We start from the raw sequence: 23,329 nt of genomic DNA on the forward strand, positions 1-23,329 counted from the left end.
CAGGAGTTTCTTAGCTTTCTTTAATTATTTTTTTTTGTGAATTGTAAAATCATTTTTTTCAAATCTGAATAAAACTACTTAATGCAGTAGCAAATAATTTTTGTTGGCCTATTGATTTAGAATATTATTAGTATATGGATGTACATCATACCAGTGTCTCTGGATATTTATTGCTGAGCAGCAGGCTTAACTTAACTGAGTCTGGAAGCCAACATGGAAATATTATGTCAAATTCAATATGCAGATTTTATGCAAATGATCTCAATTTTTCAAAGTGAACACCTAATTGAATCTTCTTAAACCAGTATTGTGACTGTTCTCTTGCAGACTGGGAAGCCAGAGTTGACCAGTACGGAAGGATATTTTACATCGATCATGTCAATAGGACGACCACCTGGGGAAAGCCTACTGCCACAGGGAGAGATCATCTTAAGAGACAACAATCTCTGGAATCAGAGCAAAGTAGAGAGCAGTTAGATAGAAGGTATGTTGTTCTGAGGAGATGATCCTAATTGGAACTCTTTGCAAACTTGTTTAGATTGGCTGTGAATTAACTACTGATTATGAGTATATTGCTGCCAACTTGTACCATTCTAATTCCACCAATAATGAATGCATAGTATGTATTGCATATCTGATATGAGTATTGGGTTTTAAGCTCATGATTTACTTTGCCGGTGGTTGGTGGTTGGTTAATACCAGTAATTATGTAGTAAGCCAAGATGAGAAAATAAACCAGAACTGGTAATATATTCTGTGTACTAATGTAACCAGTTTTTGTACTAAAGTAGGGGTTTCTCTTTAATATTAGTGATCCAGGAAGCAAAATATGGGGTTAATACAATCCACGAGGCAGACTTGCTTGCTCTTGTTTTTTTTTTGGTTTTTTTTTTCAATAAAATAAATCATCATGGAAGTATGGAAATGGGAAAGCTGGGTTACCGCGAATGTCAGGTTACCGCAAAATAAACAAGGGACTTGTGACCCTTGTAGAGACCCCCTCTTGCGACCCCGGTGATGATTGTCACCGGTTTGAGTTCAGTGCGTGATGCAATGCTTGACAGGGTCATTAATACACCACCAATCAGCGTTAAGGTCAAAATTGGAGTTAGATTAGTTTTGCTAGTTAATTAGAAACCGCACCACAACTGAAGCTTGCATTTCACATTATTCAGAGAGATGATGTCATTGCAAGACTACTAGCCAACAAGAGGTCATCAATGCATACACTTCTGTTTAGTGAGTGTTGGTCTATCAAATCACCAACTAGCAACTCAATTTCTTGACAGGCAAGCGTCTTCTGGCCAGCTTTGAATAGTCTTCTAGGATTATCCGATTTTTTGATCTTTGACCCAACATTTATTACAAATGCATTTGCAAGTTCTCGGTGATACGAAAGTTGCGAAGGTTGTTTTTTTGTCAGTGTGCTAGCGATCGCTTGCCCGCTATTGACGGCCATCTTGAAAGAATGTAAACTTGTACATGTGCATGCTCCACTCATCAAATTTGTGACATCATCAAAATGCACATTAATATTAATATTAATAGCAAGGGTCACAAGTCTATTGTTCATTTCGTGGTAACCCAGCTTTCACCATTCATACACTCCCATATTTTATTTTATTGACAAAAATACAAAAAACTGTATGCAACTCCAAGTACACATATGTCTCAATTTGTGTTGAATTGAATTGTTTTCTCTGATTGATGTCAAACGGAAGACAAAACTTCAGTTCAAACAAAACTTGGTTTCAGATCTATGATGTACTAATTTAATTTTTAAAGAAAGTGTAGACAGTTGATTATCACTTCACCATAGACCCTTGGTAACAGTTCACCTTACACTGTAATAGCTGTACCATGTTATCTGTAATGGTCAAAAGTTAATCCTTAAAACAAACATATTGAGACATGCTATCAGAACAGATTTGTCATTCATAGCCGTTCATAGGAAATGTACATTACTAATTTGTATGTGTTCTTACTGTATCTACCACAGTGTCTTTGGTCAATAGAAATTATGCAGGGCGTGAACTTCAAATTTGAGAAAGCGTTCATTCTCAAGTTAAAAATTAAGTATCATGTCATGCACCAAGGCAAACTCTTTGGGCATCATGGCCATGACAATTGCCATTGATGTCTCTGTGAAGTTCAAGTCTATGTTGACTGCAATTTGTTCAGTCATGGTAAATTTGCTTGTCTCGTAATGATTAATGAATTGGGAGGGGGTGCAAAATTTGCATTAAGAAAATGTGAGTAGGAATTCTCTGCAATTTTTTATTGGATTTAATGGAAACAAGTTAGGTGATGGTGTTTCTGGAGATCGGAACAATGTCTACGGCAACTACACAAAATATGACGGGATTACCAACATGGTTGATTGTATATTAAAGCGGGGGAGTCATCACCTGCGCATGGCCATAGAGTGTCATTGTTCACAAACAAGCATCTACCCATGAGTCTGAGTATTCAGCGTGTGTTGTTATTGTTTGTTGGGACTCAATTCCTCTGCATTCACAGGTGACATCCTTCCCGCTTTAAGTATTAGGTGCATGTGTTCTTTCTTCAGAAATCATTGCGTTTTGTATTCTAACTTTACTGTGTGTCTTTCAAAACAAAATCCTAAAAACAAACCATATACATTTTTCTTCACGATATCTTTTTTAGTGACTAAAGTGGTTTCACACCATTAATAAAAAGTATATGTTTCATTTTAAAAGTACATGACAAGTGTAAAAGTTTATTTGTTTTGTGAACTAATCTGTGGTCAATATGACACTTGTAGATTTTCAATGTGTCCAAGTTAGAGTGTGAGATTTATTTTAATATTTTGTAGCAGCACTCGGTTGAAGCATGTTTTAATCTCATCTCTTGCCAATGAATGAGAAAAAAAATGGCACCAGCAGGTGACATGATTGTGAAATGTAGTGCACCCTCATTTATCGGTGTTTGAAATCGGCAATGTTATTTTTTGTTTTGCTGAGGCTCATCCGATATTGACAATGATAATTTTGATTATCATGCCAATGAGAAAATATGGCAACCAAACTTCTAATCAATTTGGTATATAGTAAATTCTGTATTTGTTTTCTGTAAATTGCATTAGACTAAGAAGACCTAGTGCCATCCCACAACGCCCTCTAGTGTTGATGACAGGGATAACTTTTGTTTACTTGCAACACTTGTTTGTTGTGGCATCATTGTGTTGTTTTTTAACACTTAGCACTATCTTAAGCTGATAACTGAGCTCTGTTCTATAAATAACTATGAGTATATTAGCCTTGTAAGGTGCTTCCCTTGTGTTGATTCTGTCTATGCTAGCGATCTTTGTACCATGTTTTCGTGCACTTCCAGTCAGATTGGGGTCAGACAGCTGTATGCTAATGTGTGCTGACATGACGGATGCTCACATCAGCTGTCTGCCCCTTTTTTATTTGTGGGCGTTTCATTAAATGATTTTCATGGGTGCATCATTTCATCCATATACGGATATGTTCTATTTTTTTGCCATAAAAATTTCAATTTACAATTTGTTATAAACCTATTTACAAATGTAGATCTACATGTATACTGTACACCAAAACCATATGTCATGTGCGGAATAGTTTGAATATCCGTTTGTTACAAAATGGCTGCTTGTCTGTTGAACTGCTTCAAATTGTTGCTGTATCGTATCTACGAATGATTACACAATCAGCCTTCATCTGTATAGTATTGAGATTACCGCAGAAAAAATAAATTGTAATATAGCTACCACCACTTGTTCACACGCCTGGATCATGTCGACCTCCGGAAGTGTTTATTTATTCAGTTTGTGCCTAATTAAATCATGGAACATCAATCAAATATCATTTCAGCTGTTTCATTTAATATTTATTATATTCACGCTTTTGGTCTCTACTTCAGAGACACTTTGAAACTACAGCTGTAACATGTATGCACTGTGAATAAACTTACGGTCTTACTCTGCTTGTGTACTATAGTCTGTGTAAAATACCCATCTTAAATGATAATATTAGCTTGTACAGAATGTGTGAATTGTATCTTGTATTGCAGGCTAGACCGATGTAACATAGGTATATTAGGCTAGACTGATAGGGCACATCTTCAACTTTGCAGCTCCAATGTACAAGTGAGATACAGAGAAAAATGAAATATTCGTTTAATTATCAGAGATTTGATATATTGCCGAGTTATTTGCTAGGTTGTAAATTCACTGGTTTGTGAGGGAAACCGTACATTCATCGAATGTTAAATTTGAGTAATCACTGGGTTTCCAGCATAATAATTCAGTATGCCAATCTATTGAGGAGAGTTGTAATAGCTGTCAAAGTTGTCTTATACCACTGTGCTTAGAATCAAATCAGAGATTTTAAAATGACTGGTGGCAGATTTCATCATGAAGCAAAGAATGACATCATTGCTATGTGACTGGTGTGTAAACATTAAAGTGAAAGATTAACAACAGAAGTTCCCTTTTTATGTACCTGTATATACTACTTGATAAGAACAGTGAATTTATTGCTCTGAGCACAGTTCCCGTGTGTGCTGAGAAACTCACTCTAAACAATGAGGTCATTTCAGTTAGTTTATTTATTTATTTATTTAATGTATAATAGCTTTCTGGTATTATTATAATTGTGTAAATCCAAATATAATTTTTTTGATTTTTTTTATCTTTTTTTTTTTTTGGCAGATATCAGAGCATTCGCAGGACCCTAGAAAGAGAGGTTGATGCCAGTGCTGTGAATGAAGAGGCCCAGGGGGCTACAGGTATTTGTTGTTTTTCTATCCTGCAAATCAGGTGATATCACATCACAATCATTGTTGCAAAATTTTTCTGAGATCAAAGTTCAGTTATTCGGTTCATTTTCCAGCTGGAGTGACTGACACCAAGTTGTCAAAAAAACATCATTTGCATATGTCAAAGGTCAGAAAATCCGGTTCTTCCCTGTCAAACGGCTTTGTATGAATAGTAATAGTCCTATATCGTAAAGCGGAAACACTAGCATTATTAGCCAGCAACTGAAACGGTGTGGAGGGTGCCTGTTCTGTTAGCTTATCTTTGAAGTTGAAAAAATTGTCTGAGTTCTTGTTTCGATGAGGATGCCACTACGAGCAATCCGCAGTACGTACGATGTTTATAACGGTAAATATATATTTTATAACTAAGAGTGATTGCGCAATCGTAATGATGATGTAATATGGCCTGATTTTTGCTGGGCATACTTTTCAACACATTGTTTTTTTAACCCCTTTTTTTGAATTTTTGATGAGCAGGAGTTATGAATTTTTATTGCAATATTTTGTTGAAATTTGTTTTCAGATATTTACAAGTATTAATAGAATAACAATCATTTTAAAAATTAGTAAACTTATTTAAACTGCCAGTGCTTAGATACTATGACAAGTATTGAATAATTAATTAGTCTGGTCATATTCATCAGCTAATTTGCATACTAATTAACTTTTCCATCTGTATTTTATAAATATGCAATATGTGCATATTAATAAGTTATTTCCTTTGTGTCTTTCAATTGAATTAAAATTTAAAAACAGGTTTACAAAGGCTATATCATACTAATTTAGCATATATCAATTTTTTAATAGTCACACTTTCATAATTACCCAGTATTTAGTTTTTCTCTTGTATTGTAGTTAATTCAGCATCTAATTAATTACTACCACTCATAATCATTTGTTTGTGTGCTTAGATTTTTGAAATTGCATTTTGAATTTTTTGGTGAAATGTGGTGTGAAATTCACAATGCTGTGGTGACTGCTATTCAGTATTCATGTTTATTATTCATTAAAAATGTAGATATAAATTTATTACTGGAAAATAATCTACTAAACTCTATTTAAACTTTTATGGTTGAAATCAGTTCGGAATTATGAGACATAACCTCTGTCTCGTAATGATTCTCAGCTACACACTGCCCCCAACGAAAACCTTAACGCCATAAGCAAATTGTTGCTGACAAATTGAATCAGATAATGATTTTTCGCCATATATGGTGAACAAAACTTTTTATCATTAGAAATGAAGGGGGAATCTTTTAAATTTCCATATACATGTATCCAGAACTTTTTGTTTTCAATATGTGGATATATTTGTTTCAGCACAGGTTTCAGCGACTTTTAAATGTATCACGATTTTCCAATACCCAGCTCTTGGTGATCTTTTGGCCGGCAAGTCATATTTTTTTGGCCAATGATGGCCCCAAAACATAACCCGATTACATGATAATTAGTAGAAGTGTTTTATCCTTTTTCAACGTGAGAATAATGCATTGTCAGATGGAGTTTACCCATTCACAATTTTACAGCATGTTCTTGAAACGACGTCAACAATTATGACAAGCTTAAACTAAATTAAATTAGAATGCATTTCTGAAACTTCGATCTGTACTTCTGTGACTCATAAACTAGCCGAATGATCACCCACCTGACAAAACATCGCCCATGGGTGATGTTTTGATTGGGCGGTGTATTGGACAAATATTAAATATTAGCTGACTCTTCTAACCACCCCCCCCCCATTTAGTTGAAAGGGTGGTCCCTTATTTGTTTCAATGGCAAATTTTGCTCACGGTTTACGACATAGATTCCATATCTGATTTGGTGAGCAAAACTCAACCGACATGCAAAATATTGCCCACCAAAATATTGCTGGCCAAATTTTGCCCACCAAATTTTCAACCCACCATTTTCATCCCACCATTTTCAACCCATCACAACAAGCATATCAATACTGCTTGTCCTTCAGAACAAACTTTTTCAGATTTATGTGATGTGTTCTTGAAGTGTCCATTCCATATTTATTCATATTTATTTATTATTATAATTTAATTTAAATATATTTATCACTGATGGCCTCCATCTCTAATTAGATATCTGTCAATATAAACAGACAGATGTGATACAAAACAAGGCCAAGGTCAATAACGATGTTTTTATTAAAGACAACCGTCAGTCAACCGTATCTTGATGTTTTTAACAGCTGACGCAAATAAACTATTGTCGTATTTACTCCACTCAGCTTCAAAACTGTGGCTGAAAAATGGTCTAAACTCACGATATCATTTACTGATACCTGGACAAAAAGATTATTATTAAATTATGATATCATAATGTACCCACAATGCCTTGCACTACTTTGAGATATCAACCAACTGTATTCAATTGTGACTAGAATAAGAAAGTTAACAAGATAAAATAAGCCATTGAAACAATTTTTATCGTAATTTTTCTTGGATTCCTGATATACTTTGTAGAATTCAACCCACATAATGTTCACTCGTGTCATAATAAATAATAATCAACAAAATGAAGCCAAAAAGTTCAAGGTTAGGCCACACCGACTTAATTTTATGGATGACATCCACGCGCGCATTAGTTTTCGCCTGTTCTCAAAAAAAAAAAAAAAAAATCTCCGACGACGAGTCTCCACAGATCGGTTTTCTGTCTGGAACTTGCCGACTCGTATTGTCGCAAAGTGCCGGCTTGTCGTAAAACTCTTTTTGGACTATCTAAAAACGTGCCAATTTTGTCGTAAATGATCTTCTGCACATGCGTATTGCGTTGCCGGGAATACATGAGCATAAAAGTTCAGAGGAAAAACTGAGGGATTGTTGTAGACTGGTACGCAATTGACGTCGGCCAGGGAGATGTGACGTTTACACAGCTATACGAGAGATTGGTTAAAGCTAACCCCTACTGTGTAGAGAGGAGCAAGCAAGGACATTTCTGTATCATTGCAATGTTTTGTTAGTTATTGTCATAAAGTAGTGTTTGTACATTCCGCCTTGACTTGTACTGAAAATGATGTTCATGTTGTACCTTGAATGCAGTGTTTTGACTGAAGGTACTTCATCATGACTACATGTACTAGAGCTTGTCTGAAATGGTTATACCTGTGACAGTAATACAGTACGAGATATGTATATCAACATGTGCCTCCTACAAATAAAGACTTCTTGTTGTTTTTTGATACATTGTGTTCTGTGGTTCAATTCGTAATAGCAGCTCCGTAGTCCTGTGGTTTTAGCAGGATTTTTTTTTTTTTTTGGCAGGATTTTTTTTTTTTCGCCTCTCGCATTAGATTTGGGGTCTCCAGAGGAGGTCATCCATAAAATTAAATCACTGTGGCCTTGTATGACCACATGCCTTGGTTGCTTATCAACAAACAGTTACATGTTTGAGTTAAAGTTTGTTTATACTTTGTTGTTGTTTTAGTGTTTGTGTCCCAGAGTGATCGAGGACACAAAAGGGTGACTACCATATGCAACAAATAACTTGAATTTCACAGCTTTTTTTTTTGAAAGTCACTTGCTTGCAAACCTCTCATATTTAGCGTATTTGGAACTATATACACATTATTTATATCTCGCAAGCCATTTAAGACACAATATCAAAATTTTATCTCCGACTGTGACTAGTCCTGGATCAGTCAAGTCCTGTATACTGATTTCACCAGTGTTGATTGCCTTATAACACATTTCATGTTTTAGTCTGTCATGCTGTGAGTTTCTGTTTCTATACATGCTGCCATGCTATACATTAATTATGCCTTAATATTTAATAAAATATTTAGAAATAATAATAAAAATACATCTTATACATACATCCTATAGATTAAAACAGTAATCTGTTGATGTATCAAAAAAAAACTATTCAATATGTAAAAAATCAATAAATCCCAAATAACTTAAATATTTCCAGACAATAAAATTGACAGAGATTCAACTGCCTTTCCATCCAAACCAATTTTTACATTTATCAATCAGCAATGTTTCTATCGGTATATTGAATTGGATTTCCCCATGTGTTGAAATGATGTGTACTCATTGGTCCCTGGTAAAGCACCCATTATAGGGGGCAGTGCTTTGGGGTCCATGCCCTCTGTCACATGCTCATACCAGACAAAAACACTTGAGCATTCATAACAGACAATATTTTCTCATACCTGGGTGGATCATATAAGCCCATATTTAAAAACTCACTGACTAATAAAATAGCATGACCTGCTCCCAATTGTATCCATTTCAAAATGTTCACCTGTTACAGGAGGAAATTTTGTTCAACATATAAGACATGAAATCCAATTTGATCTGGCGAGCAAAATTTGCTGATTTTTAACCCACCTCCAGCTACTTTACTTAGTTTAGGTATGAAATGTTAATATATCTTGTTCTCATCACAGGAGGAGGTGAGGGCGGCAGTTTACCATCACCTGCTGACAGAGGTTCGTCACTAGAGACACCAGCTGTGAAATTCTTCACCAGACCCGATTTCTTTGCCATTATTCATGAAAACTCTGTAAGTTATTTTGTTTACTTGATAGCTTTAAAGTACTGAGATATTTGCCAGCTCTGTGGCTGAACAGAAAAATGTATTTACAGCTGTTATTTATCACAATTTTTATATCGTTTCCATTGTGTTCAGGAAGCCAGCCAACAATACGCTAGGAATTCATCACTCAAACATATGGTGAACAAGATTCGTCGAGACCCTGCGCAGTTTGATCATTATCAGCATAATCGAGATTTAGTATCATTGTTAAATCATTTTGCCGACACATCGCAGGATTTGCCGCGAGGCTGGGAGGTGAAATACGACAGAGCTGGAAAGGTGAGCATGACGATGATGTACACCCACTCAGTGTGTGTGTGTGTCAATATTGCAGTGCCCTTCCTAGTACAATCTCATTGTTCATGTATATTTGAGTATTGTGACTCCAGGTACGTGAAGTGAAGGGGTGAGCTAGAGATGGATATTACCGGTAATAACTGATTCTTATCAATGAATGCATGAATTAAAAATGGGATTAAATTGCTGAATTATTATCAGCTCTTCCCTCTTGAATTCATAAAACCACATCTCATCTCATCTTGGTTTATCTTATTTATACTGTAAGTTCATAAATTATTTTACTAGATTTTATTCACACTGATGATTAAATCTACTGAATTAAATCCAATAAACATATAAAATTAAATATATAAAATTATAATTCTCTGTGAATATTATCAAATATCAAAACTGTAAAATCAAATACAGTGAAAATTAATGCTTTCACAATACCATGTTGCTACTAAATAAACGTGTGGTCATTTGTAAAAAATATCAAATATTCTTCTGATTCACTTACAGTATTACAAAGTCCATCAGAGGTTTGGAAAATAAAACTTGACATTTAGAAATTGACACTTGCTAACCAAACTGTATTGATTTGTATTGCAGTCATTTTTCATAGACCACAACCATAGGTGTACAACTTTTATAGACCCCAGACTGCCAATCAAACCATTAAGTAGTGTTATAGACCCTATCACCACCTTACAAGTACCATCATCTAGAAATAGAAGCAGAAGTGCTGGAGAAGATGATATCAGAAATTCATATTCACTGGTAAGCCTCATCATCTAAATATCATTAGCCTGAGTTTGTTCTACTAGTACTACCCAATCAGAGTGCTGCTTTTACATTATTTATGTAACAAATTATATAATTGGTTAAGCTTAATTTTGTTCAAAAGTACCTCAACAAAATTGTCTTTTTTGGTTTTACAGTCGTAAGAAATAGCTTTCTGTAATTGTAATTTGACTGAAATTTGTTTGTAGGTGGGTGGACGTCATGGCCCTCCAGTGCGACCACGACCTGTTGATACTCTAAGCAGGCGATCAGGACACACTCCAGTTCCTACAGGTAAGGCCACTCTCCACTCATTCTATACCATATATGCTCTTATTACAAAATATAATTTGTTATATTTGCCACACTGCTGTGTACATTTATTCAATATTGTTTTTCTGTTGTTCCAATGACAAATATTTTATTCAATCAAAACCACTGGTTCTTCAAAATTTATTTTTTGTATACTAGATCAGTGATTTAATTTGACCATAGACACATCTTTTATGTCTGGTTTTCACCATGTTTTGTCTTCAGTTTAGCTGTAATGAGTTTCTAAATATTGTTCACAGCTTACAACGAGAAAGTGGTGGCTTTCCTTCGACAACCCAATATAATGGACATTCTCAAGGAAAGACAGTCAGCTTTGAGTTCAAATATAGTGTTAAAGTAAGTTTCATTCTTTCTTTTTATATCCACTGTTATTACAGCTCATTGTCATGTATATGACTCGCAAATGTGATACATTGTTAAGAATAGAAATGTCTGGGGTATTTTGGCGTTCAGTGAAGTGTGTACTGACTTTTCATGTACGTTGCTCTTGCACTGACTGCTGCTGCTACTACTCATCAAACTCTAATATGTTGGCCATAGCCAAAATTTGTCAAGATTTTGTAAATCATTGATATATATAATTGTATTGGAGATTAATCTTGTGTCTATTCACTGGTAGGGACATCATAAAAATTTTTCATTGCCGAAATATGAACTGTTTTATCTTTGCAACAAAGAGAACATTTACCTTATAAATATTCATATAAATGACGGATGATTTGGTCTGTAATACATTTTATGCCGCATTTCTTTCAGGATGGTCTGATATTGAATGTAGTTCCTCTACCATATTTGATTGGCAGGCTCTCATCATTATTATAATATGTGATAATCATTCTGGAATTATTCGAACTAACTTTGCTAGGCCTGTATGGTGTATCAATTGCTAAAGTTGTATGTGAATATGTCATCTCATTTTGCACATTTTATTTCTTGTCTATTTCAGAGATAAATTAAACCACATTAGAATAGATGGTACAGAGGCTTTAGAACGATTTTCCAATGACATTGATCTTATTATACTCCTAAGGTAAGCAATAGCGCCCTCTATGGGCCAATATGTTATAATCTTTTGGATTGGTCTATTTATTGCTGATCAATGCAGATTAATCAATTTTAGATGTGGTTTTGCCCAAACTGATATAGATTTGTTATTTGTAGGCAATAGGTGGTACCATTTCTAGGAATGAAAAAAAATCATTAATGAATCGATTCAATTCTGTTTCTTAATCTTGATTGTCGACCACGTTTTATTTTGGGACAATCAAGTTTTCAGAAATGTACGAATCTAATTGAAAAGAATTTTCCAGTCTGTATATCCAGTCTTAATGTGATTATTTGTGTATTTTCAGTTTGTTTGAGGATGACATCATGTCATATATACCGATACAAGGGGTGCATACCTCAAGTACAGCATCCCCAAGAGGATCCCCACAGCAATCGCCGCATTCTTCACCAGGTATGCATTTAACACATTTATCTCAATATCAATTGAATCGTTATATCACCACTGCTAAATTCCTTTAGTTCCAGGCTCTCTGGTTCTAATTGTATATCACACACATACATGACTTGGTGGTAAAATGGTAATTTTTAACCAAAGAAACGAATAAAATATCCCAACACCAGTTTAACATATTTTCTGTTGAAGTGCAATCATATTCTAAGATTTGGTTTTATGGTTGTTAGTATGTTCATAGACTTGGACAATGTCTATTGCTGACTCAGCGATCCTTGTGACTTCCAGTAGTACATCTGTGCAATGTGAGGTTACACACAAATGCTATACTAACTCTCTCATCTTGTTATTTGTAGGGCTTTCACGTGCCAATGCTCGAGCTCCAGCTCCTTACAGGAGAGATTTTGAAGCAAAACTCAGGAATTTCCACCGAAAGATGGAATCAAAAGGTTACGGCCAAGGCCCTGGAAAACTCAAGTAAGATATAATACAATCATTGGTAGGCTGAATGTTGCATGATAGGTAATGTTAATTTTTGTAAGGAAACATTCTGTTCAATTTTCTGTTTGTGAGGAAAACTGTTGCTGGAGAGTGCTGCGTATTTTGATATACATGTATATGTAAATAACAATGAATGACAACCCATTGTACATTGATTGTGTTGCTGCATTTTTGTAGCGTTCTGGGCATACTGTAAAATACTTTTTTTCGCTTGGAATTTATTTTCGCTGAAGGGATGATCCAGTGAAAATAAAATCCAGCCAATATACCTTTTTTCCTATATTTCAAATTCAATATATCAAAAATCAGTGAAAATAAATTCCATACAAAACACCCAAAAAGCCTTTTCAGCGAAAAATTAATTCCAGCTTAGATAAAGTATTTAACAGTGCATATTATTATGGTCTCACAAATATGAATGTTTTAGAATATGCAACCACTTTGTTTCCTATGTCCAAGTCAACAAATATTATATAAAGGGTTGTATGGATCATTCGTGTGCTGACCAAAATATCATTAACTCCTGTTTTGTTGTCTTTTTCTAGAATGAACATCAGACGAGACCATTTATTGGAAGATGCATTCAATAAAGTCATGGCAACCCCTAAACGAGATTTACAAAAACATAAATTGTACATTACATTTTATGGTGAAGAAGGGTGAGTTTCCTTAAACACATTTTTAATAATTCTCAAAGATGAGTGTATTTGTGATAGTGCCACCACAAGTCAGTTTTGAGAAATGTTGTCTGACACCACTTTACTTTGAATTTGTTGAATCCTCGGGGGCGGACATCCGGGCATTTTCTACCGCCTGGCAACCCTCGCGGTGAAAACAAAGACCAAAAACTCGCAGAAAACGGTACTTTGCGATGGTTGTTGAGAGTCCCCTGAACAGCGTAACAAGATTAGCCCTACGTGTGTAACATATATGAATTTGGTTGTTCAGGATTACTTCAAGTTCAGTTTGTGTTGTTTTCTCGAGTTTTCACCGGCTCCACCGGTGTTCCACAGCAGCGCTCACAAAGCCCATAGAAATACGTGGTACAGTGGTGCGCGTCTTAGCAATGTAGAACGTATGTGACGTAGCTCCGCCCCCGAGGATACTAGCAATTTACACTGTGAAATCAAAATAGCGCCACCACACACTTGATTTGAGAAATGTTGCTATTAATTTTCACTAATGTTGACATTGATATTTCTTTAACAGGTTGGATTATGGTGGCCCATCAAGAGAATTTTTCTTTTTATTATCAAGAGAGTTATTTAATCCATATTATGGTCTGTTTGAGTATTCTGCCAACGATACTTACACTGTACAAATTAGTCCCATGTCTGCTTTTGTGGATAATCAATTAGAATGGTGAGTATTGAACATAGAGGACGCTATTGCATGACAGTGTTGAAAAGTGTAGTCGTTGAGGGCGCTCTGTAGACACCTGTTTTACAATACTGCACTAGGACTGAGCGGCAGTTTTTTTATGACAAGTTCAACAGATGCTTGCTATGAATAATTATAGAAGAGTATTAATAATAATTGATTTTTGTCACTTATTTATTTATTTATATTTTTTCAGGTTCAGATTTTGTGGCCGCGTAATAGGTTTAGCTATAGTTCACCAGTTTCTACTAGATGCATTCTTCACCAGACCTTTTTATAAAGCATTATTACGTCGTCCCTGTACACTGAGTGATCTTGAATACTTAGACGCTGAATTCCACCAGAGTTTATTATGGGTCAAAGACAACGATATCACAGACGTTTTAGATCTTACATTTACAGTGGATGAGGAGGTTTTTGGTCAGGTGAGATGGTTATGTCTATATCACATATAAAGCAATGGACTACTGTAAAGGGGTTCATTATTCACTGGGTTTTAATTTAGCTTATTTCGCTGAATGAAAAATGCGCTAAATTAAAACCCAGTGAATATGTCAAATTTAGCATAGAACACATTATCTAAATGATAAAACCATGAATTTAAAACCCACTAAATATCGCTGAAATGGTAAATCAGTGAAATTTAAACCCAGTGAAAATTAGTCATTTTACAGTACATGATAGTGTATTCTTGCTAGCCCCAGGTACTATTTTTTCATCTCAAATTTCGCCTCATTGAGGAAATTCATCAAAAATATTAGTTTAGCAATATTTTGAATGTTTCATGTGCAATTGTTTAGACAGCCATGATTATTTTTTCCCTACTGTATCTTGCTAAGTCTCATGTATATTCAACAGATGTTTTAAGGATCAAAATAAAAATTTCATTGTTTTTGTTCACATTGGTCCATTAGAAAAAGTCAAAACAAGCATGCAAATGAGGACAAAAACAGTGTTACTTAAAGGGACACCTCCAGTTATGCCTATTTTCACAACAGATGTATTTACTAGATTGAAAAACTGGCTAGATTAAAAAGTTAATATTAAGTTTGAAATGTCTGTAGAAGGTTGAAAAAACCAGAATTGGATTTTGATGTACTCTTTTTTTTTTTTTTTTTTTTTTTTGCCAACAGCTTACAGAAAGAGAGCTTAAACACAACGGTAAAAACATTCCAGTAACCGAAAAGAACAAAAAGGAATATATCGAACGCATGGTGAAATGGCGAATAGAAAGGGGCGTGTGCGAGCAGACAGATAGCTTAGTGCGAGGCTTTTATGAAGTGGTAGATAACCGGCTTATATCGGTATTTGATGCGAGAGAATTAGAATTAGTCATTGCTGGTATTGCAGAGGTTGATGTCAATGACTGGAGAAAGAATACAGAGTACAGATCAGGTATGGATGATCGATTTATGATTCAATATAGGTTGGGAAAACTGAAAATGATACAGGCAGTGGACATAATTTTGAAACAAAACATAGATATGCTAATTTCTGAAAAAAATCAAAATCATATTAAGTTTCAATATAGGTTGGGAGAACTTGAAATGATAGAGGCAGTAGACAAAATTTTGAAACAAAACATAGTTTTGCTAATTTCTGAAAAAAATCAAAAAGCATATAAAGTTTGTTAATTCTATAATATTTCTATTGTCATTTCAAACTAGATATATAATATCTAATATATATATATATTTTTGATAATATTTTTGTGCCAGGTGACTGTTTCCCACGTTATATATCGCTAATTTTGTTTATGTGCAAATTACCATATATGGTACTATGTTTGGAACTTTGTGACCTTCACCCGTATCACAATGCTATTCACTGGCATCAGCTTGATCGAACACATGCACCTGTGATGGACCATAACATTTATCAATGAATGAATCCCATCAATTAAGTCGCTTCGGTCTCCCCCATTGATTCTGATTTAGAAATATTTTTCCACCCTTATGGAACTTGTCAGCATGAAAATTCCAAGGGCAGATCAAATTGCCTTCAAAAGAAATTATTGAAAATATCCAATGGATATATTGTTGTCTCATGAATAATATTATAAGGGACCCACACTGAGAAGTAATGTGGTTTTCTTTGCAATATTGATTGTGACACTGTGTAGTATTGCTATGTGCTGAATAGCTGAGGTAATTCACTTACTGGCACACATATCTGATAGCAAGTACTGAGTAATTCTATCAAGTCGCTAAAAATACTTTTTTTAGCTCCGCTGTCGACTTTGTCGAGCGGAGCTTATCATATGAGTGATTGTCTGTCGTCGTCCGTGTCAATGTTTTACTTTTTCGACTTCTTCTTGAAAACTACAAGCCTGAATGCTTTGATACTTGGTGTATATGTACCTTGGGTAGACCTCTCTTAGATTTGTTCATTTCATGATGATATCTTCAATTCTCTAATTTTGATGAATATTTTTCAAATTTTTGGTAAAAAGTGATATTTTCGACTTCTTGTTAAAAAACCAATAGTTCAATTGCTTTGATATTACATATATAGATACTACATGTGGACCTCTCTCAGATTTGTTCATTTTGTGATGATAACTTCATTCTCTAATTTTGGTGAATATTTTTGTAATTTCTGGTAAAAAGTGATATTCTCGTCTTCTTGTTTAAAAACCAAAAGTTCAATTGTTTTGATATTACATATATAGATACTACATGTAGACCTTTCTCAGATTTGTTCATTTCGTGATGATATCTTTAATTCTCTAATTTTGGTGGATATTTGTGTCATTTTTGGTAAAAAGTGATATTTTCGACTTCTTGTTAAAAACTGTAAGTCCGATTACTTTGATATTATACATATTGTTCATTTTCTAATGATGTCTCAGTTCTTTAATTGAAATGTGCATTGCTAACAGCGGAGCTATCTCAGCCGATAGGCTGCTTGATTTGATATACCACATGTGGACCAATAAGTAAAATAATAATTCTAATACTTGACTAAAATTTTAATATCGTACCTACTTGTGAGAATGATGTAGTTGACCTTCAGGATTTCCGCTGTTTTAATGTCCTGCTATGTTATACTTTGGGTAATTATCTGTCCCATTGACCCTGTCCTTGAGTTTCAAGTCTCCCGGCATCCAGGAGTCTAAAGGCTTGTTCACATAAATTAGTTTTACTGCAGGTAAATGGCTGTTTTGAGATAACACTGATTAATAAGTAATAGTATTGTGTCTGATCTGTTTTTAACCGTCTCTTTTAATGAGGGACACTGAAGTGGTGGGTCCTACATCACCTGAATGATGATAGAGGGTCAAGGCTTATTAAGGAGATGACTGTATTTAACATTTCTCTTATGGTCATTCATCAGGTTGTACACTGATTTTCAAACTTATTCAGTTTCTAATGTAAATACGTTTAGTTATAATAACATGGTTGACAATGTTGGCTTGAATCTTGGTGTGTTTTTTTAATTTAAAAAGTCTCTTGGTCTTCGTGTGCTACATTTTATTATAAGTTTCAAAGAATTCATTCTTTCACATAGTTCACATGGCATTGAAATTTGTCATTCTCCATTTTATATCAAGTCTCCATAGAAAGCTCTATACCATGCATATGTTAGACTTGGTCCCATGTGATGTTCACAGCTGATATTAACATACATTCCTGTTCATTATATGCATACCGATGTGCTACATGTCTTCTTTAATGCTATGAACTGATAAGTCTTTGCAAAACTATGTCAGATTTCAGATCCGGATGTGGGGGGTAACTATTGTTGTACTGCAGTTTATTAACCTTTTCACCACCAGACTTTCTCGCCCACAAATATTCTGCACATTTTCTAATATTTTTCACTATTTCTGGAAATGACTTTAATTTAGGAGCCAACAGACACAATTTGAGTCAATTTTAACGTTTTCACCACCAGACTTTCCCGCCCACAAATTTTCTGCATTTTTTTCTTATATTTTTGTAAACGAACCTTAATTTGGGAGCCAAAAGACACAATTTGAATCAATTTTCAGTTTTGACTCAAAAAAATTGGTTATTTTTCTCTCAATCTTCTCAAGAAAAGTGAAGACTAACTAACAAACTAATTTTGAATTTGTGATGAAAAGAGGGAAGCAGTGGTGAAAAGGTTTACTGAAGTAGTGATATTCTTCAGTGATTTTGAATTATGCGCTCCAGCTTCATTGTATATGTACACTATAATAGCCCCACTTTGACACCTGCAGGTTTGTTAACCGAGAAACCTTAACTATTGGATCAAACGATTGTGATGCGAAATTATCCATATACCACAATACAATGTACATTCCAGCAATGAGCAATTATAGTAATAATAACCTGACCGCCCAGAGTGATTTTATGCTATCACAAGTAACCATTCAACTGTATGTGCAGACTTTGCTTTGTCTTGTTCAAGTTCATGTGTGGTTAAGTGGACCGCATACATTAGTTATTGTCAAAGATTCAAAGGTATTTAGCATTGATCCATCTTCAGCTGGAGACGGTTGGATTCCTGATCCAAAAGTCTAGCTAATTTTCTGGTATTTGCTTTTTAGTTACCCATTCAGACCAAAACAGGGACTTGTTTCTTTTCATCCACCAGTCTTTTCAACCATCCTTTCATCACATATTTTAGCATGCACTGACCTAGCTAATGTGGTGTCTATGCACAGCAATTTGCTTCATGTTTTGATCACAGATGGCTGTCAGGCAGCCATTATGTTTCTAGAAATTCTTCCTGTTGTATCTGTCATATTAGGTTATATTAGTTGGAGATTAGGACATAGATGTGTTTTTATAAAGTACATATACAATTATTTAGTTTCTATGATATGAGCAAAACAATTGTTAAAATAAGCATGTCTTATTTAGGTTGTATTGATTGATTTGCTTCCAACCTACCACATAAAAAGGATAGGGCATATATGCACAACATTTTGTTCTTGTTTCTGATAAAAAATGGCCAAATGGTGGTAAAAGATTTTTAAATTTAATATTCTTATTTCTTTTTTAGGTTACCATGACAAACATCCTGTAATTCAGTGGTTCTGGCAAGCAGTAGAACGATTCGATAATGAGAGGCGACTGAGATTAATCCAGTTTGTGACGGGTACATCCAGCATCCCTTATGAAGGATTTGCTGCGCTCCGGGGTAGTAATGGACCCAGGAAATTCTGCATTGAAAAATGGGGGAAAATTAGCAGTTTGCCCAGGTAAATAAATGAGTGTATTTTCAGTTACAGAGACCATGCATTCTGAATACCACTTTCATGGTTACCTGTCATCTGTGACAGTACTCAATGCCAACATTGGCCCCTCGCCCATTTATAATAACACTGTCTTCTGAGGAAGATTTAAGATTGTTATCAGATTGGATATTTTGAGTTTGTTATATTCAATAGACGGCTGGGTGACTTGGTTGCTGCATGTGTCAATCTGTTTTCAGTCAAATGAATTTGACTTTTCTTGCCTATACATTTGTTTCTACGATACCAGTGGCTTTTTCAGACTTTGTTAAAAAAGGGATAATTGCGGATCCCATTTATAAATGATGCATTACTTGAGTTATGGGAATTTATTATTTTGTTATGTTATTCTAACTTAGTATTTTGTGTAAATGTCTTACACATTCCTGATGCCACACTGAGAATGGAGTGACAGCAAGGCAAATTTATGAAATAGTCTATTTATGTTATGTGTGAAATGTGTCAAGTTTTTGAACTTCAGTTTCTATTTTTGTAGTTCAACATCAGTATACTGAATGTTAAGAGAACATGGCATTGAGATACCCTAACTTCATCAAAATTAACCATCATCAAACTCATATGGAATGAGAAAATACGTTTGTCGTATCTCGTTCATTTTTGTTTTGATTGATTTTGGCTTGTTTTATGTTCAATTTCGCACATAACCAAAGATCTTGAGAAGTTCAGAAAATGGTCTTATTAGTAGCTATATACTGTTTTACTGATTAGACATGTTGGGATTATTTCATTTCTTGCAGAGCTCACACCTGCTTCAACAGAGTGGACTTGCCGCCGTACACTTCCTATGCAATGTTATTGGAGAAACTTATCACAGCCGTTGAAGAAACTAGTACTTTTGGTATTGAATAAATGACATCAAGTGTTCCTGCTTAGCTAACATAGAATTTATCAGCATGAAGACACTCCCTAGCATCTTGTTAGTGTATAGCAAATCAGTGTATACCTTCCTTACCTATTTAAAATAATGGTATATTCCTGTTCATTTCCTGTTAAGGGTAGTGTTCTATTCTGTGGCGAGAATGTATGTTCGTATGTAAATAATATTTCATTTATAAATAACATAGCTGTCTAAAATTCAGGAGCAAAACATCAAAAATCTAAAAATCAATCAATTATGGAAAACAAATATACAGCTTGTACAATCCCAATGTAAATATAAGCTCGATGTTTGCTGTGTTACTCCCTGAAGCTATTTTATGTAGTAACAAAATTACAATGTAAATATATTCTTTCTGTCATGTGTTTTTGTGACTGCAGATTCATTTGTAAGAAAACATTATTTTGTTTTTACTGAACCCACCACATACCCCATTTATTCTACCAACCCATGAGGGCAGATATTCTGTTGTTGAAATAATCTTTAAGCATTAAAACAGCTTGAACAACCTCAAATAAAGTGAAATACTTTATCACTGATGTCTTGTATATAGACAGCATGATGAGGAATTGGCCAAGCGATTGGCTTGCAGGTCAGGCCGGAATTTGTAATTGACTGCACTTGGCGGTGATTACCAACAAATCATGAATGAATTACACTTTTTACAGTCACGCTATCAAAGTATCAAACATATTTTTGAGGATCTTTTTTTTTCAATTTTCAGTTGCTTTTATTTTGTTGCATTATTTTATTATGAAAACTTTTATATACTTTTACGGAGCTAAGATTATTGATGTAGTTATTGGTAGTAAGTTATTGGTTTCACAGGGGTATGACTGCCGAGCTATTGAGCCTGCTGAAATTATGGAAAGTTTACTTACAAGACTCATATGTGCCAAATGCTCAGTGCGCAGATCTTTTAATGGCAATTATTATTACTTTGTGTATTTGTACTTCCTGTGTTTCTACTAAAATGCAATATTTATGTTAACACTATTGTGTTGTTTGTTGTTTCACTGAGCAGAATATATTTCTGTTCCACCCTCCCTCTACCATGTATACTCATCAAAATGCACTTACAAACAGACCCCTTCCACACATTAACTGAAAAAAACATCATGCACACACACTGCCACAATATAAGCCCCAAATACTGAAGCATAAATAATTAGTGCCTCAAACATCTTACCATTTTCACCACCATGATTGGTCTACCCAAGATGTTGTCTGCCCTGTTTACCATCATTCTATAAATAACTACCAAAAAGATCTCTCCCCTGTTTACCATCATTCTATAAATAACCACCAAAGAAATATTGTCCCCCTGTTTACCATCATTCTATAAATGATCTGCCAGAGATGTCTCCCCTGTTTACCATCATTCTATAAATGATCTACCAGATATGTTGTCTCCCCTCTTTACCATCATTCTATAAATGATCTACCAGATATGTTCCTGTTTACTATCATTCTATAAATGATCTGCCAGAGATGTTGTCTCCCCACTTTACCATCATTCTATGAATGATCTGCCAGAGATGTTGTCTCCCCTGTTTACCATCATTCTATAAATGATCTGCCAGAGATGTTGTCTCCCCTGTTTACCATCATTCTATAAATGATCTACCAGATATGTTGTCTCCCCTCTTTACCATCATTCTATAAATGATCTACCAGATATGTTCCTGTTTACTATCATTCTATAAATGATCTGCCAGAGATGTTGTCTCCCCTCTTTACCATCATTCTATAAATGATCTGCCAGAGATGTTGTCTCCCCTGTTTACCATCATTCTATGAATGATCTGCCAGAGATGTTGTCTCCCCTCTTTACCATCATTCTATAAATGATCTGCCAGAGATGTTGTCTCCCCTCTTTACCATCATTCTATAAATGATCTACCAGATATGTTCCTGTTTACTATCATTCTATAAATGATCTACCAGATGTGTTGTCTCCCCTCTTTACCGTCATTCTATAAATGATCTACCAGATATGTTCCTGTTTACTATCATTCTATAAATGATCTGCCAGAGATGTTGTCTCCCCTCTTTACCATCATTCTATAATTGATCTGCCAGAGATGTTGTCTCCCCTGTTTACCATCATTCTATGAATGATCTGCCAGAGATGTTGTCTCCCCTCTTTACCATCATTCTATAAATGATCTGCCAGAGATGTTGTCTCCCCTCTTTACCATCATTCTATAAATGATCTACCAGATATGTTCCTGTTTACTATCATTCTATAAATGATCTGCCAGAGATGTTGTCTCCCCGGTTTACCATCATTCTATAAATGATCTACCAGAGATGTTGTCTCCCCTGTTTACTATCATTCTATAAATGATCTACCAGAGATGTTGTCTCTCCTGTTTACTATCATTCTATAAATGATCTGCCAGAGATGTTGTCTCCCCTGTTTACCATCATTCTAAAAATGATCTGCCAGAGATGTTGTCTCCCCTGTTTACCATCATTCTATAAATGATCTACCATAGATGTTGTCTCCCCTGTTTACCATCATTCTATAAAATGATCTGCCAGAGATGTGGTCTCCCCTGTTTACTACCATTCTATAAATGATCTACCAGAGATGTTGTCTCTCCTGTTTACTATCATTCTATAAATGATCTGCCAGGAATGTTGTATCCCCTGTTTACCATCATTCTATAAATGATCTGCCAGAGATGTTGTCTCCCCGGTTTACCATCATTCTATAAATGATCTAACAGAGATGTTGTCTTCCCAGTTTACCATCATTCTATAAAGGATCTGCCAGAGCCGTTGTCTCCCCTGTTTACTATGATTCTATAAATGATCTGCCAGAGATGTTGTCTCTCCTGTTTACCATCATTCTATAAATGATCTGCCAGAAATGTTGTCTCCCCTCTTTACCATCATTCTATAAATAATCTACCAGATATGTTGTCTCCCCAGTTTACCATCATTCTATAAATGATCTACCAGAGATGTTGTCTCCCCTGTTTACCATCATTCTATAAATGATCTGCCAGAGATGTTGTCTCCCCTGTTTACCATCATTCTATAAATGATCTGCCAGAGATGTTGTATCTCCTGTTTACCATCATTCTATAAATGATCTGCCTGAGATGTT

At 34.9% G+C, this 23,329-nt stretch overlaps 1 protein-coding gene across 1 annotated transcript in view; it reads left to right on the forward strand.

Moving 5' to 3' along the window:
- The window catches only part of LOC100368098 (E3 ubiquitin-protein ligase HECW2-like), an 85,126-nt gene extending 63,924 nt beyond the window's left edge, over window positions 1-21,202 (forward strand). The window contains exons 10-25 of the mRNA XM_006824865.3: window positions 328-484; window positions 4,697-4,773; window positions 9,206-9,321; window positions 9,448-9,633; window positions 10,246-10,413; window positions 10,626-10,710; window positions 10,989-11,085; window positions 11,696-11,779; window positions 12,102-12,208; window positions 12,565-12,685; window positions 13,255-13,368; window positions 13,919-14,071; window positions 14,286-14,514; window positions 15,223-15,484; window positions 19,082-19,280; window positions 20,072-21,202. Of these exons, the coding sequence (XP_006824928.2) occupies window positions 328-484; window positions 4,697-4,773; window positions 9,206-9,321; window positions 9,448-9,633; window positions 10,246-10,413; window positions 10,626-10,710; window positions 10,989-11,085; window positions 11,696-11,779; window positions 12,102-12,208; window positions 12,565-12,685; window positions 13,255-13,368; window positions 13,919-14,071; window positions 14,286-14,514; window positions 15,223-15,484; window positions 19,082-19,280; window positions 20,072-20,183 (2,267 nt within the window). The 3' untranslated portion in view covers window positions 20,184-21,202. The remainder of the gene's footprint in view (window positions 1-327; window positions 485-4,696; window positions 4,774-9,205; window positions 9,322-9,447; window positions 9,634-10,245; window positions 10,414-10,625; window positions 10,711-10,988; window positions 11,086-11,695; window positions 11,780-12,101; window positions 12,209-12,564; window positions 12,686-13,254; window positions 13,369-13,918; window positions 14,072-14,285; window positions 14,515-15,222; window positions 15,485-19,081; window positions 19,281-20,071) is intronic.
- The last annotated feature ends 2,127 nt before the right edge of the window (window positions 21,203-23,329 follow it).

The sequence above is a fragment of the Saccoglossus kowalevskii genome, chromosome 7 (assembly GCF_978046115.1).
Source record: "Saccoglossus kowalevskii chromosome 7, keSacKowa6.1, whole genome shotgun sequence".
Classification (NCBI taxonomy): domain Eukaryota; kingdom Metazoa; phylum Hemichordata; class Enteropneusta; family Harrimaniidae; genus Saccoglossus; species Saccoglossus kowalevskii.